A 17,365-nucleotide genomic window follows, 5' to 3' on the forward strand; every position below is an offset into this window, starting at 1 on the left:
TTTGTTATGAAATGTGTATATGTATAAAGAAAAATAAGTCAGGCAGTAGGTTCAAAGATTACAAAGGATTAAATTAAAATACAAAAGTTAACCAATATTTGATAGTCTGGCCAAGAGGTTAAATGTACTTTAGATAATCTAATTACAAAAAGGTCGATATGATATTTCATACCCTCTCTAAGGGATGCATATTTTTACAATAATTATTCCGTATGTATGTCATTGATTTATTTTCACAGCAAATTAGGACTTGATCGTATCATTTTTCGGAAGACCCTGTCATAAATGCTGTTTCTTCCCGCAATTTTTGTCCAGATTGTTTTGATTTTCGAATTCATTATATCATCGTAGGATTAATTATTAAAGATACACTATGCCCGTCTTTGAGTTAAATATTTTTATCACAGAAATTAAATGAAATCTATGAAACTCTTACTGAATATTTCGAATTTGAATAAAAGAATGAATAAATTATGTATTCAAATTCCAATTTGGAAGCTGCATTCGGTATTAAAGTTGTTTCTTTCTTTAAAAAAACTGCCATTTTTAATGACAATATAAAGTATATTCATGACGTGAACATATAATGTATGTAGATTTAAAACATACCATATCTAGGCAATACATGTTTATTTCATTTTTTTAAAAATAGACATTATATATAAATATCTTTAAGTAATATTCTAAAATATTCATGCATATATGCATTTTATCTGTCAATGTTGTCCGATTCTAAGTAATAATTGCCTTGTTCGTCAACATTTTCTAAAACACGACATATCTGACGACTCTTTCTTTTACAAGTTATTATCATGCTATCTTTCGTCCCAAACGTTTATATAGAGGATATTTGTTTAGTTCAGTGTAAGATCGGAATATATTTCACCGAGTGAGCACCAAAAGGTATATTTCACGAGTGGCGCAGCCACGAGTGAAATATTAGCTTTTGGTGTTCACTGATATATTTCTATTATCCACCGAAATGCATGTAATAAAATGTTTTAAATATGAATCTTAAGAGAACTAATTAAAAGACGTATCATTATGTGTGTACGCATTTTCAACGATAACTTTGCAATGTCCTTAAATGTCCAGAATTTGATTAAATATATATAAAAAATCCTTCTCAAAGAGAAAAACTTTACCTACCAAAATGACTTGTTGTTAAACAAGATAAAGTTCGGATATAAAACAGCAAGCAGATTACGAATCAGAGATGGACATGTTGCTGAGACAATTATCAACGCCACAAATTCCGCCGATGTTCCAGATTCGCCAGTTGCCAGTTTTCGATTCACTGGCATTATAACATCCATTTTTCCTCCGTTTTTCCTATTTCCAACTTTACCACCTTAATGTATTCCTGTTATTCGAAAACATGTAAGCCACATTTTCCTCGAATTAAAGCATCATGTTTTTTGTACATTACTGACGAACACAATTATTCATATATTATAAATATATGTATACAAAGCGTCAATACACTTTCAATTAATTTATGTTGCAATTCACGCGTCTTAATCTATTTTAAAATGTAAGTATTACAGTGTATGCGTACTTTCAATACAATATAATCTTTTAATTTCAAAGCACTCCAGTTAATAAGTACACTGGATTAAAAAAAACCTAGTACAATTCAAAAAGCGCTGAAGTAAAACTGATTAATGTTAAACTTCAGCATATACTCGCAGAAAATAATGTTTTACAAACATGCTTTATTATGTGTTAAGTGAATATACAGCACTTTTGAAAGGACTTATAAATGCGATGTTTCACCTATCAATACTTAACCTTTAAAAATTTGATAATTTTCATTTCATGAATAACACAATATTTTATTATTTATAAAAATATTGATGTACGGTCAGCTTTTATATACAACAATTTATGCACTTTATAAGCTTTTAAGTTATAATAACAATAACCATAACTTAGGGAGTATTTAAATAATTTTAATAAAATAGATGATTAACCTTATCATTTTGATTTTATTTTATTTTATCTACAATACCCTGATCATACATGTATTTGCGTTAAGCTGAGTAGTGAGTAATTCTAGCCAGGGTCTTTCAAATAGAATTCTTTTTGAAATACCCTGTTCTAACTGTGTATCATTGAACAAAATTTAACGCACACGAACAAGGAAACAAAATGACAACCATTGTATAATATTATTGTAAAAACGTTTGACTGGTTTTTGGAAACAAAGACGCGTTATCAATACATGTATATTGCATCACGGATTTATGTAATATAAATCCGTGATGGCATATATTATATTATATATTATTGAATATGAATCAAGACAACAGCTAGAAATTAGTGTTTTAATTAATGTGGTTGTCTTTATTAGAACTAGATCTATGTCATTATGCCTATGAGCCTTCGGTTATAAACATTTTAAAAGACTTTCCTACCAAACATTTCCTCGAAAATTTATACGGTCCGGAGCTAATATTTTATTGTAGGCTACACTGTGGTAATACCACGCGCACTTTTTAAAATAAATTAAATGTGGGGGAAAAACAATTGCCCATAAATCACAGACAGAATTAAGATTAAGGTCATTGATTTCTATCAAAATCTTGTTGATAAATGCACCAAAGTTTTTTTTGAATAATGATTATGTTGTCACGAATAAGTGGGTAGATATAACAAATATCATATTCAAAATTCGCAATTAATTAAGCGTCCTGACACCAAAGGGCGGACGCAGATGTAAAACTGAAAAAGAAAAAACAACTTTAAATAAGGTATAAAATCGTTATTTGAAGATTTCTTGGTGCTTTTTTGTTTCAAATATGGTTAACAATACTTAATTATTTTGCTGAATATCGTAAGACATACTTTGATCGTCTTAGTTCATGGTATCGATACTTAACGCTTTGATTTTGAAACAAGAAGGAAAACAATGAACTTACGCATGCATTAGGCTACAAAAATGTCTCAAGCTGTAACATTTAAGTATTTATTCTGTATGACACAAGGAAACAACAACAAAAATAAAGATCAGAAATTTAAGCTTGGAGTATATAAAACAAATGCAAAGCTCTTTTATCGGCTTTGTGCCTTCTTAGCAGTGTTTAGACCCCTGTTTTAAAGTGAATATTAAAAGTAAAAATGGCATATGTGAAGTTCCAGTTACTTTCTTATAGTTGATATCAAATGGCAGAGATTATTAATCATAAAATTTCATTCCTTTGTGAACAAACTGTAATGTTTTCTAAAGACTTTCCAGGAGACCAAGAGATGGATATAGTCCTTCATTGAAATACATCGCATTTTCTTTATGTTTAGTGGAAAACATGAAGTCTTTCCCTAATTGGCTAATTTCCTATAGCACAAATCAACACGCTTTTTGAGATGATTTGAATTTTTACTGGTAAATCAAAACTTAAATGTTACAATATTTATCACAAAAAGCTACTGATTGCATAAAAAAGGGAAGCATATTTTCTCAAAATCTATATAAATATGCAAAAATTACTCACAATGAGTAGTTTACTTATCTATATATTTAAGAAGACACATGAAAGACATTTTATGTTGACCCGGCCCCATATTGGAAAATCCCGGTTACACGGTGACGTCACTCAATAACAATAATATGAAATGAGTCTGAACAAATTTTTTTCCATTGTGATTTAACGCCATGACAGATACAGGCAGTAAAAATTTTGTCTAAAAAAATTGGTTCCTGTAGTTCCTATGCGTAGTACACACCAATATGGAGGCTGTTTACACGATTTTTACACAGAGTTGTGTAAAAAAATTTAAAAGTTGAATAAGTTGTTTTTGAGATCTATGAAGAATACACATTTGTGGTAGAATTATGACTATCAAGCAATATTTGTAGCATTTTACATAGGGAGTTTGAATTATTGTGCATGTTTATTGATTTTTTTTTCATTTTGATATGGACTTTTAAATAGATATCTAAAGACGTTCAAGCGGATTTGACCAATGTAAAATATAGCTTCAAATCCGCAGTTTACGTTTAAATATTTGGACTACAGAGATTTGGATACTGTACTGGTAGCCAAATAACCAGGAAAAAAGCTTTAATGTTGATAAACATGCCAAAAGCATGAATCTTAATTTAAGTTTAAGCTTCAACTTTTTATATTTTCAGGACAAGGTTAAAAAAGATAAAGAAAATGAAAAACTGAAAACAAGTACAGGTAAGACTCTTATTTTGTTATCTTTTCAAATTGAAACAAAAAGATTGAGCATAACTAGATAATAAACATGATAAAAAGAATTGATTACTCTCCTCCCTCTCCTCCCCCCCCCCCCCCCCAAAAAAAAAAAAATCAAATTCATTAAAGTGCATTACCTTTGTTCACTGTTGATCATTGCATTTTAATGTTGTTTTTTTTTCTAGAAAACAAGGGTAAAACTGATAGTTCTACACCAAAGAAAGACATTCCAGAAGCTGTTGACTCCAAAGACAATACAAAACATGACAATATTGATAAAGCTTCAGACACTAAAGATAAAAATACTGAACATGTTGACACTAAAGCAATCGATACAGTTGTTGACAATGTAAACACAAATGCTGATAAGGAACAAACCACAGATGTAAAGACTAGCAAAAAAGACAATAAGGCTGGTAAATCTTCAGATAAGGCTAGTACAAAGGTTGGAGAAAGTTCTGTTGGAAGTGTTCCTGTAACAAAGTTGGTTCAGAGTCATTATAAAACTCATACAAAGTCTACATTACCTCATGTGCTCACAGAGTATGGACTGGAAGATAAAGAACACCCAAAGGTGACATTTTGTTAATAATATTTTATATGACCTGTACAAAACTCTTAAAACTTGTAAAAAGACTCTTAAGTTCTAGTCAACCAAACAAAATACAGTGTCACTCCTGAAAACCAAACACCTGTTGGACGTGCCAAAAAGTTTGGATTTTGGAAGTTTTAGGAATTCAGAGGCAATAATTACATAGAAATCAGAAGAAATTTAGGGTACTTGGAAATCAGAAGAAATTTCGAGACCCTGAAAACTGTTTGAATATCAGACGTTTCCAGATTCTAGAAGTTTGGGATTTCTGAAGTTACACTGTATATTTATCTCTATTTCCTTAGTGTTGTCTTGAGTTTATTTTAATTGATTATATTTTCAAAATTGAATCTATATAGAAATATTATATTTAATTTGGTAAGTTATAAGATGAGACATTTTTTACTACATTTTATTATTGCAAAATAGTTAAAAGTAATTGGAAGTGATACTGTAACACTTACATTACATGTTGTGATTTACCATTGAACAGTGAAAAGACACACTTAATGTTTATAATGTCATATATATAAAAAGGTAATACTGGCGTATATTTTATAAAATAAAGGAGTATAAAGTTTATACATAGAAAAGGGATTTATTATCTATGATTGATATGGTACATTGTATATACATTAATATAGAAAGAGAAAAGGAAGAGAAGGAAGAAGAAAATAGAGGTGGCTAGTGATACGGATGATGATGAAAAGTCAAGGAGAAAGGCCAGAGATGATGTATGTTTGTTATTTTCATAGTATACAATACTTAATCAGTGTAAGAAATTAGGATTTGAATCGACTAGACTGGTCGGACTACCAGATTGGAATATTTACTTGCCCAAAAGGCATTTTACTTGACTGATTTATTTGTTCAAAACAGTTGTTTATATTGCCTCTCAAAATGCAGTAGCCTGGTCGGGCTTGTTACTGTGAAAAGTTGGTAGCCCGAGGAGAAATTTAGTAGTCAGGGGCTATAGGACTACTGCTAATTTCGAACACTGCTTAATGATATATTATACAAAAAAGTTATATTTCAAAATGAAGGTAAATTAACTAACAGGCTTCGCGAAACTGCTGAAAAATTTGCCTGACATTCGGTCAGACAAACTTTCAATTCTTGTCTGACCGAAAGAACTTTTGTCTGACCGAATTTTTTCCCCCAAATATATGTATACAGTATGGTAATACCTTGGTGTTTTTTTAAAGACATAACAACTTTTAAAAGATTTGCAACACAATTTTATTCCCTTAAATAAAACATTAATTTATCCGGATTGATGGACTCACAGGCGCTAGTCACATATATTCAAATATTTTACATAACCAGTCTATATATGTATATAAAGATATATAGTATACAGCCCATATAAAACTTTAAAAAGTTTGTTTCAAGCACTTGTGGATGGACTCTGTTTGGAAATCAAAACATTCATGATCAAAGCGGCTATTTGTCCATTTACCCACAAATTTTCTCGGCGGGCGCCTGGACTCGTATTCCTTTTGTTTCGCTTTTTTTTCTTCATTGGATAGTTTACGATTTTTGCCGGGCGTAGTGCCAGCGTAATAATGTAGGAACACCAACATTTTGGTTATTGACAGTCGTATGTATCAGACACTTATAATGAAACGGCGAATCAAAACCCTTTTTACATTTTTTTATTCAAGGGAGAAAACTCGATCTTGATCGGTCTTGGATATATCCCGTATTCGTACCGGACCAAAGGTCCGGAACTCCGATAAAAAATATCGGACCGGCCTGATTTTTGCCGGACATGTCCAACGGTCCGGCAACTTTCGCAAAGCCTGAACTAAATTTCATACAGTAATTATGTATACATGAAACAATATGTGTCAAAGGGGGATAACTAATAGGTTAATGTTTATATACAGTTAAATTGGTTATGCTTGGTTGTTATAAACTTAAAAATATGATAATTTTAGCTAATTTCAAAAAATGCAAACTTTAAGCTCAATTTGTGACAGATCAATTATTAGAGAACTAAGGATCACAATCAAAACTTGGTCCAGGCAGTTAGTACTTTCAAAATAATTGTCTGGTCATTGATAAGATAAAATGTAAAATAGTAAAGTTTTAGCATGTCCATAGTGTGTTTTATTTGATATTTTCCAGCATTTTCGTAATATGTTTGGGAATGTACGTGAGACAGATAACTATTACGCGGAGTATATTGATTTCCTGGAACAGAAAGTCGTACAACAAAGACAGAAAGCTTTGAGGGAGAAAGAGGAGGCAGAAAGATTAAGGATTCTTAAACTTGAAGAAGAGGTAAAACTTTCATATTTAACTTTATTTCGAATGTTTTTAAATGGTTTTTAAATGTTTAATTTCATTGTTGTAAAGATTTATTTGATGACAAATTATTTAGTGTAGTTGTAATAAGTTTAAATTAACACTAAAAGAATAATGATTAAAAGGTATTTTTAGCTCGACTATTCGCAGAATAATCGAGCTAATGCAGTCACCCATTTGTCGGCGTCGGCGTCCCTGTGGTTAAGTTTTTGTATGTAAGCTGGTATCTCCATAACTATTGAAGGGAATGGATTGAAACTTCACACATTTGTTCTCTTTGATTATCTAAGATGATTGGCACAAGTCCCATAACTCTGAATTGTTTTATTTCATAATTATGCCCCTTTTTCGACTTAGAAAATCTTGGTTTAGTTTTTGTATGTAAGCTGGTATCTCCATAACTACTGAAGGGAATGGATTGAAACTTCACACACTTGTTCTCTGTGATTATCTAAGATGATTGGCACAAGTCCCATAACTCTGATTTGCTTTTTTATATAATTATGCCCCTTTTTCGACTTAGAAATTCTTGGTTAAGTTTTTGTATGTAAGCTGGTATCTCCATAACTACTGAAGGGAATGGATTGAAACTTCACACACTTGTTCTCTGTGATTATCTAAGATGATTTGCACAAGTCCCATAACTCTGGTTTGCTTTTTTTCATAATTATGCCCCTTTTTCGACTTAGAAATTCTTAGTAAAGTTTGTGTATGTAAGCTGTTATCTCCATAACTACTGAAGGGAATTGATTGAAACTTCACACACTTGATCTCTGTGTTTATCTAAGACAATTGGCACAAGTACCATAACTCTGATTTGCTTTTTTACATAATTATGCCCCTTTTTCGACTTAGAAATTCTTGGTTAAGTTTTTGCGTGTAAGCTGGTATCTCCATAACTACTGAAGGGAATGGATTGAAACTTCACACACTTGTTCTCTGTGATTATCTAAGATAATTGGCACAAGTCCCATAACTCTGATTTGCTTTTTTACATAATTATGCCCCTTTTTTGACTTAGAAATTCTTGGTTAAGTTTTTGCGTGTAAGCTGGTATCTCCATAACTACTGAAGGGAATGGATTGAAACTTCACACACTTGTTTTCTGTGATTATCTAAGATAATTGGCACAAGTCCCATAACTCTGATTTGCTTTTTTACATAATTATGCCCCTTTTTTGACTTAGAAATTCTTGGTTAAGTTTTGCATGTAAGCTAAGGTATCTCCATAACTACTGAAGGTAATGGATTGAAACTTCACACACTTGTTCTCTCTGATTATCTTAGATGATTGGCACAAGTCCCATAACTCAGATTTGCTTTTTAACATAATTATGCCCCTTTTTAGACTTAGAAATTTTTGGTTAAGTTTTTGCGTGTAAGCTGGTATCTCCATAACTACTGAAGGGAATGGATTGAAACTTCACACACTTGGTCTCTGTGATTATCTAAGGTGATTGGTACAAGTCCCATAACTCTGAATTGTTTTATTTCATAATTATGCCCCTTTTTCGACTTAGAAAATCTTGGTTAAGTTTTTGTATGTAAGCTTGTATCTCCATAACTACTGAAGGGAATGTATTGAAACTTGAAGAGTTTGTACCTTTTCGGACAATTTTATGTATTCATATAGGTAAGCATTATTATACTCAATGAAACACCCTTGTGACAAATTTTCGAATAGTCGAGCTTTACTGTCCTCCGACAGTTCTTGTTGTTAAATGTTTTACCATGTGTAGAGTTTTTAGTGTAGCATGCAGTATTAATAAATTGACATGTTTGTTTGTATAGTTTATCAAGTAGTCTTAGATTATCCCCAACCTTGTTATAATTAGTTTACCAATATAATATGACCTTAGTTTAAGACTTATCAAAATGTATTTTCAACATGGCACAGTTTTCTTCAGGCACGGCCCATGTATCATCAATATTTTAGAGATCTGTTTTTATAATTTATTCCTTAAGCTTAAGAAAAATCTCCCTTGATGCCATTTTGGATATCCATAGAGATTCACATAGAACAATCACTGAATTTTGCAAATTCTGTTTGACTTTTTGAGTTTCTTTTAACAATAACAGAATAATGTCACCAGTATGGAGCCATGCCAGCATAGTCAGATCTGTGCGGTCTGGCCAAACTATAGTGGTTGATTCTAATCTAAGTATTTTAATGTTATAATTTCCTTTCACTTTAATGGAAAAGACCAAATTCAAAGGAAGACAAATTTAGTTTAAATAATCAGCAGTATTTTGTGGATTCAGTGTAATACAGTTGTGACCCAATTTACAGTTGTACTGACATATTTGCAGAATTTGAATCAAAACTCTATTGCTTTAAAATACATTTTGTAGTGCATGTTTATATTATATAGTTAGAAAGTTGTATATTTAAATGATGACATTACTATAGTGTGAGGAGACGGTGACAAAGGTCCCAGAAGTGCCGCCCCCTGAACCTGAGGTAATAGGATGTACATGTATTTTATCTATTTTCGTGTTGCCAGATTCACTTTTATTTTATTCTTATCACTTTTTTGCAGCTTGCCCTACAAATAGTAGGCTTTTTATTTTACTGGATTTGTAATATTATTTCATACATACTTTTATGTTAGATTAAATGAAGGAAAAGTTTGTAATAAATTAAAGTTTTAAACTTTGTACAGATAATATTATAATGTTCAGTTCTATATCAAATACATTTATAATTACTACACTGGTAATTTTCAATGTGCCAGTTCTAAAATTTGTAAAATTCAGATTTTTTTATCAAACTTTCTTGTTCTGGATATTGTTTTCATTTCACTCTTTAATATTTTCTATTTTACTGTCAATGTTCTCAAAATTTTTGAGGTCAAGCATTTTAACAAGTATTTGTAACACAGCACCGAATTCCTGGTTGAAAATATCCCTGTAATGTTTAACAAATCATCACATTTGTCACAAATACCTCCTAATATTTTTCACAAAATACAATACGATGTACAGGGTAAATGTATGGTTTGTATAGAGTATTATATAGTCTTAGTTAAAACTGCATAATGTTTGTTTTTGTCACATAAATTTACATGTTGAAAGGAATTGAATTATATACAAATGAATAACTGGCATATATTGTTTTGTATATTTCTATGCTAGTCTGTTATTGTGATGTTGAATAGATGAATCAACTGTTTTTAGCTCGACTTTTCTATGAAAAGGGGAGCTATCCTACTCGCCCCGGCGTCGGCGTCGGCGTCACACCTTGGTTAAGTTTTTCGTACCACCCCACTTTATTTCAGAAGTATTACAAGTATGGCTTTGAAACTTACCATACTTGTTCACCATCATAACCTCCATCTACAGACAAGAGTACATAACTCTGTCAAGGTTTTTGACAGAATTATGGCCCTTTTTTGACTTAGAAAGTGTATTGAGCTTGGTTAAGTTTTTTGTACCACCTCACTTTATTTCAAAACCATTGGAGGTATTGCTTTGAAACTGACCATACTTGTTTACCATCACGACCTTCATCAACAGACAAGAGGACATAACTCTGTCAAGGTTTTTGACAGAATTATGCCCCTTTTTGACTTAGAAAATACATTGAATATGGGTAAAATCCACTTATTGCCTTAACCCTTTGAGATATTGCTTTGAAACTTTTAATGCTATTTCACATCATTACCCCCATCTGTACGCAAGAGAAGGTAACTCTGTCAAGGATTTGTTTTAAAAATTAAGGCCTTTTATCGACTTAGAATCTTGGTTAAGTTTTTAGTACCAGTCCACTTTTTGACTGAACTGTTTGAGATATTAATTTGAAAGTTGGAATACTTGTTTACAATCATGATTCCCAAACATGTCCAGGAGAAGGTAATTCTGTCAAAGATTTTATTTGAATTATGGCCCTTAACTGTCAATGTTTTGTATTATAGGCAAGCACTAAAAAACTTAAAAAATCTAAAAAAATTCATTCCTATCCACTTGTTCACTTTACCATAAATTATGTCATAATAAAATAATTCTTCACTAAATATCTTAATGCTCATGGCCATTGTTCACTTTAAAAATACAGAGATTCTTGTATTGCCTTTTACTGCAAAAACTTTTTTTATTGGCAAGCAATAAAAAAGTCGAGCGCGCTGTCTTACGGACAGCTCTTGTTTGTGTTTAGATTTATTGTGTATTGAGCTTTAAGAAAGTTTTAAATTTTAGATGTTGTCAAGGGTTTTTACATTAAAGCTTTTTTTATATATATTTCTTGATATACACTTTAAGCATTTCAGATTTTCATCTTTTTACACTTTAACAATTTATATTTTGATATATTGTCTTGTTATACACTTTAAGCAATTTCATACACTAATCATTTCATGTATTGTCTTTTTTAAAACTTACATTTTGCATTGTTGTACACTTTAAGCATTTCCTAAAATTTTCTAGTTATTACACTTTAACCATTAAATTCTGATTTATTGTCTTTTTACACATTAATCATTTCAGATTTTCTTCTTTTTACACTTTACCCATCAAATTTAGTTAGCTATATTGTCTGGTTATACACTTTAAGCATTGTTTTACACTTTAAGCATTAAATTTTGACATATAATCTTGTTTTACACTCTTAGCATTTCAGATTTTTTTTTTTTTTTTGCATTATAAGTATAACAGCTTTAAGTTGTCTAGTCACTGCCAGTCAGCCTTTTGATATTACATTTCTATTAATTATGTCTGGAATAAACACATAACAAACATAATTTAGATTGCTCAATATGATTTTTGTGTTGATACTGAATTTATGGGAGAAACTTTCTGAATAAAACAATCACTTTCTATTACACTTAATCTGCATTAAAAAGGTACACCTACAAATTCATTCTTAAATGTTTGATTAGTTTAGTTTACAAAGTTTCCACCTTACTCTGAAGTTGATATCTACACACTATATGGACAATCTCATATATGTACATGTATGTAGTTTAGAAAAGATTATCTTATGGAAAGTTGAGATATTTAAGTTAACCTTTTACCCCATGAGCATATTGTGAAAATTGAAAAGCCTCCTGTTACAAGTTCTAACTGCTATTTAACTATGAAAAATGCATCAATACTGATGAAACTTGGCACATATGTTAATGAACCATAACCTCTGTAACAACATGCTCAATCTTAAATTTCCTGTTACCATGGCAACAGGGGGAGATCTCAAAATTGCGAAAAATCACTATTTTGCATTGTTTTTTTCCCCATCAAAACTGATTTCAAAGTGCTTCAACCTGAGGCCATTTTAGCCTGTCACAAGTCCCAAACAGAAGGGGGCACATCCCCCTTCTGGCAACCCTCTTATGTATCATTTTGATAGGGGCCGTACTGATAAAATGGTCACCTTTTTTTTTTTTTACAAAATTTCTTAAATGAAAAACAGTGTTTTTTGCCTAAATAGGGCATTTTGTCACTGTTTGAGGCCTCAAAAAGTGGGGGGGGGGGACAAAAAGCCATCAAAGCACGTCTTTATGTGAGGGAAAAGGTTAAGTAAGTAAAAATAAAGTTTACACTAATTTAAATGCACATTTTATATCATAACAGAAACAGAGAAGACGTTTTGTGCGGAGACTTGAGAGAATAGAACTGAAACATGATGATACTTTCCTCAGAAATATACCAAAAACAGACACAGCTAGGGTAATGTAGTTTTCAACATATAACTTATATATTGTGAATTATGGATAAGGATAAAATGCTTGAAATTCTGTAAAGAATGTCAAAATGTATGAAATTCTTGGAAATTTGTGGCAAAATGTTTTAAACTGATTAAAATCAATAGTTAACTACATATGTCTTAAAATTCTAGGTTGCATATAAAAGGTCAGTGATTCTACCAAAATAGATGCTTGTGTCTAAAATAATACACAGAAGAGCAGCTAGGGTCTTTCTCTTTATGAAAAATTGCAAATTTTGACATGTGACCTCAGTTTTTGAAACCTAAATCCTACAAGCCATAATTTATAGTATTAGTAGTTATCTCACAAAAATATACTTATTCTTTTCCAATGATTAAGAAAGATTCATTGAAGTCAGCTTTAATTGCTGAATAAAGTTTGTTGATTAAGGAATTTGTTACGAACATGGAATGTCAAAAATACAACCTTTTTAATATAGGTTTTACTAGGGCCTACTTTCAAACCTTGGGTAAGACACATACACTTTGTGTAAATGAAAGCTACTGGTGCACTGTTTTGGGTGATAATGTTCATCATATCTAGATTCACATATAGCATTCAGTCAAATGTTTCATACATGTAACATAGCCAGTTGAACCAAAGAAAGGGAAAATTAGAAGCCTTTAACTTTTTAGTCCCCTACCGGTTTACCGGAGGGGACTTTAGGTTTACCCTCCGTCCGTCTGTCCGTCAGTCCGTCCGTCAGCACTACCAAATAGGGATAGGGGGCCATCTAACTGTAAACAGAACAAAAGAGAACAATAGAGTTCATTCCGTAACAATAGAGTAAGGGGCCATTGGCCCTCTATTAAACAATAGAAAATAACAAAAGAAATGGCCCCTTATTCCATTTCGGCCAGACGTCCGTCCGTCCGTCCACAAAACTGGATCCCGCGATAACGCAAAAAGTACTGAAAATATTTTAATGAAACTTGATATATGGATAGATGGCAGTATGGAGATTATGCACGTCTTTTTCTTTTCTTCCTATGTTGAAAATTCTGGTTGCTATAGCAACAAATAGACTGAAAATATGACAAATTTTACACATAAACTGGATCCCGCGATAACGCAAAAAGTACTGAAAATATTTTTATGAAACTTGATATTTGGATAGATGGCAGTATGGAGATTATGCACGTCTTTTTCTTTTCTTCCTATGTTTAAAATTCTGGTTGCTATGGCAACAAATAGACTGAAAATATGGCAAATTTTACACATAACCTGGATCCAGTGATAACACAAATAGTACTGAAAATATGTTTATGAAACTTGACATATGGGTAGATGGCAGTATGGAAATTATTCACATCCTTTTGTTATCTTCCTATGTTGAAAATTCTGGTTGCTATGGCAACAAATAGACTAAATTTCAAGATTTCTGATTCTAGTTTTAAAGTTTTTTCACTATAAGTTCTTTATTTCTTAAGGTATTTTCTTCAAACTTTAAATATCAGTTGCTTGTCATCAACCACATCATATGTGACAAGGTTTACAACTCTAGCACAAAATTTATTAGAATTACCTCCCTTGAACTTGAAATTTTCATGAAAAAAACATTGTTTTTTTAATAACTTCTTTTTCTGAATGTATCTACTTCAAACTTCATATAAATGTTTCTTTTTGTCACTCAACATTTGTGAGTGTTCAATACTCTAGCAAGACTATTTCCAGAATTATGCCCCTTTTGAACTTAGACTTTTTTTTGAGAAATTGGTAATTTTTACTCCAACTTCTTCACTCATGATAGGATTTTAAAAATGTTATATTTTGATAACAGGGATGTTTAAAAGATAACTTTAGAGTGTCTTTCAGTCGGTCTGTACATAAAAACTATTTCCTGTGATCACTTTTAAAGAACTTTTTCAACAAATTTACTTAAAATAGGAACCTAAGTGAATGGCCAATGGCCCTTCAGAATGTTGCTTGGGCTCTTACCGGTAGGGGACTTATGGATTGCTTGCAATACTATGATAATTGCTTGTTACTTTTTACTTTGTATGAGAAGAACTTTCTTTTTTTTTGCAAAAGATCAATAGAAAAAAAGATTTTTATCATACTGACAAAATGTTTCACATGAGATACTTTTGTTTACTCTGAACTGCAGATTGAAGTTTGATTTATGATCAACATTTGGTCGTGGTTGCACTTTTGAATTTATTGTTAAGGCCTCATTCTTAAGCAGTACTTGTGAATGTCACTGGATCAAAAAAGCATCCTGTTAATGTGTAGGATCAAATGATGAAAAACAGAGTAATTCAAGATGATATGTAAAACTTGTTCTTCCTTATTTTATCTCAGGCTGCCAAAATACTGGTCATTTGCTACATATGACATTCTACCATATGGCTGTTCAATAAGGCCAAAAATACATTTTTGAATAAGTGCTGTCCAAACGCCAGTGAACAATGCACATATTGTCTAGAAATTGTTAACCTATTACACCAAATGTATTTTTCTGCAATATATTTTGCAACACAGCACATGGAAAAAACTGATTTTTCTGTGACACTTCTATGCACAAATAAAGTACAAGTAACAACCTGACACAAAATTTACAAAAAAAGTCTTAAGAGCACCTATTTTCATTCAAAATTTTATATAGGCTGTTATTTTGTCACCTTATTGAATTTTTTAATGATTTGTTTACAAGTTTTACTTTTAAATAAAATATTCTTGAAAGTTTGTGGACAATACCATATTAATATTTCACTAAAATTTATTTGCTACAGATTATTGCCTTACAAGACAAATTGAGGAAAGAGGGAAAATTAAAATCACAGTGTGATGTCGACAAGTTCTGGGATGATATCAGAAAACCACATGTGTTTTATGAACACTTCAAAGTAAAGAAAAGAGGTGTGTGTTTTTTAATTATTTTTATAAGAATAACACAGTCATCTATTTATTTGAGTGTCTGTTGTTAACAAAATGAAGTCTGCTGTCAAGTTAAAAAGAAACTTACTCCCATCAGCTGATCATACTTTCATCAAGGAAAAAGTCAATCATTTTGCCAGAACTGAATTACTATTTTAACTTTCCAAAATTTTCATTTTCCACTTAGAATATCATATGCTGTAAATTTTACATTGAAGGGTAGGGCAGCAAGATTTTAAAAACACTGATACCACAATTATCAGTTTTGGTACAACATATGAGCAAAGATGTAGATAATTTAACTATGTCTCTGATATAAGCAATATTTATAGTTCATGCATGTGTTTATGCTCTACTAGATGCAGTTGCGTGTGATTCGTCCGATGACGACCAACAAGGTTCACACGAGGATATTGAAGATCTACCAGGACCTGAAATGGCTCCACGTTCATTAAGTCACATATCAGAGGCATCCAAAGATCGGGATTCATGGGCTATCACACAAAAGTTTGGGACATCACATGGACCAAAGACCCCTCATTCCGTATGTGTTTATGTTACTGATGTCACTGTAGCATTTAAAGATAATATATAGTGCCCTGTACATGCTTCAAAACTTTTATTAATAAATTTAACTGGAGAAAGTTTTAAAAAGAGATAAATTACTATAAAGAATGGGCCGTATGTGGGCTTGTGGTTTAAATGTTTGAGATTTCAAGCCAGTCTTGCCCTTCACTGCTGTGGGTTTGAATCGTGCCAGGAACTTTGGATTCTTTCATAAGAGGCAGCTTCCCTGCCAGTTTATGATAGTCAACAGTGGTTCTACTCATGTGCCATTCATACCGAAAATAATGCACATAAGGCAACCTGAAATCTTCCTCATATTTCATATACTTCCTCATCACCATATTTCTGTCACAGTATTGGTATGATGTGAAACTGAACATCAAATAAGCAAACTAGTAAAGCAGGGAACTTATTCACAATCCAGTTATATGATATTGTCTCGTATAATCAACTTTGCTCTGAAATGATTATCTGTATTATTTTGTACTGAAATAATTATTTGTACTTTTATAACAGGGACGTAAAAGGAAAGATTCAACACAAATGGCAAAGGAAGCAGCTGTAGATTTGGAGAAGAGATGCCCTAAGGTTACCAAAGTTACCATATTTTAAATATATATCTTTAGAACAGTTAATTACATGTACTTTCATTTTGAATACAGTGTGATGTTGATACTGATATTAAAGGTTGTATTGAGATTTATTATTTGAATATCTAGGAAGTCTGGGTTAACATACACTATTTCCATAGGAAGTTCATGTGACAACACCTCTAGTGTTAGTTATTTTGAATGTTTTTGAGGATAATCTAACAATTGTGCACAGCATATAAAACTAATGCAAAGGGTCCAAGTGTAAGGTCTAACCTTAAAGGCTATCCAAGTAGTGGAATCGTCTTTGGGATCCCTGAACACATTACTTGCTTTATTCAAACATTCAGTCAACAAAAAAGTAATCAAACATCGCCTTCCCTTACAGGTTAGTCTTGTTTAAGTGTGCCATTACAACAGATCTGTTTATGATTATACTTATTTTTTAGACTAATATGATACAGTTATATTTATAATTACAGTTAGAAATGCCACCTTTAGCCTGCTTTTCTTTGAAACTGGGAGAGAAAC

The 17,365-nt window shown here is 31.6% G+C and overlaps 1 protein-coding gene across 1 annotated transcript; it reads left to right on the forward strand.

Annotated features, from left to right (window-relative positions):
- Window positions 1-2,719: 2,719 nt before the first annotated feature.
- Window positions 2,720-17,365, forward strand: LOC132730198 (uncharacterized; the record flags this gene model as incomplete). Its single annotated transcript, XM_060716052.1, is given in 11 exon segments — window positions 2,720-2,753; window positions 4,133-4,181; window positions 4,385-4,773; window positions 5,436-5,525; window positions 6,922-7,077; window positions 9,512-9,562; window positions 12,667-12,762; window positions 15,533-15,659; window positions 16,037-16,221; window positions 16,761-16,832; window positions 17,317-17,365. Coding segments are annotated over 11 exon segments (1,298 nt in total), but the record flags the coding sequence as incomplete, so codon positions are not given.

The sequence above is a fragment of the Ruditapes philippinarum genome, unplaced genomic scaffold (assembly GCF_026571515.1).
Source record: "Ruditapes philippinarum isolate M1 unplaced genomic scaffold, ASM2657151v2 ctg17840_1_1_1_1, whole genome shotgun sequence".
NCBI classification, from domain to species: Eukaryota; Metazoa; Mollusca; class Bivalvia; order Venerida; family Veneridae; genus Ruditapes; species Ruditapes philippinarum.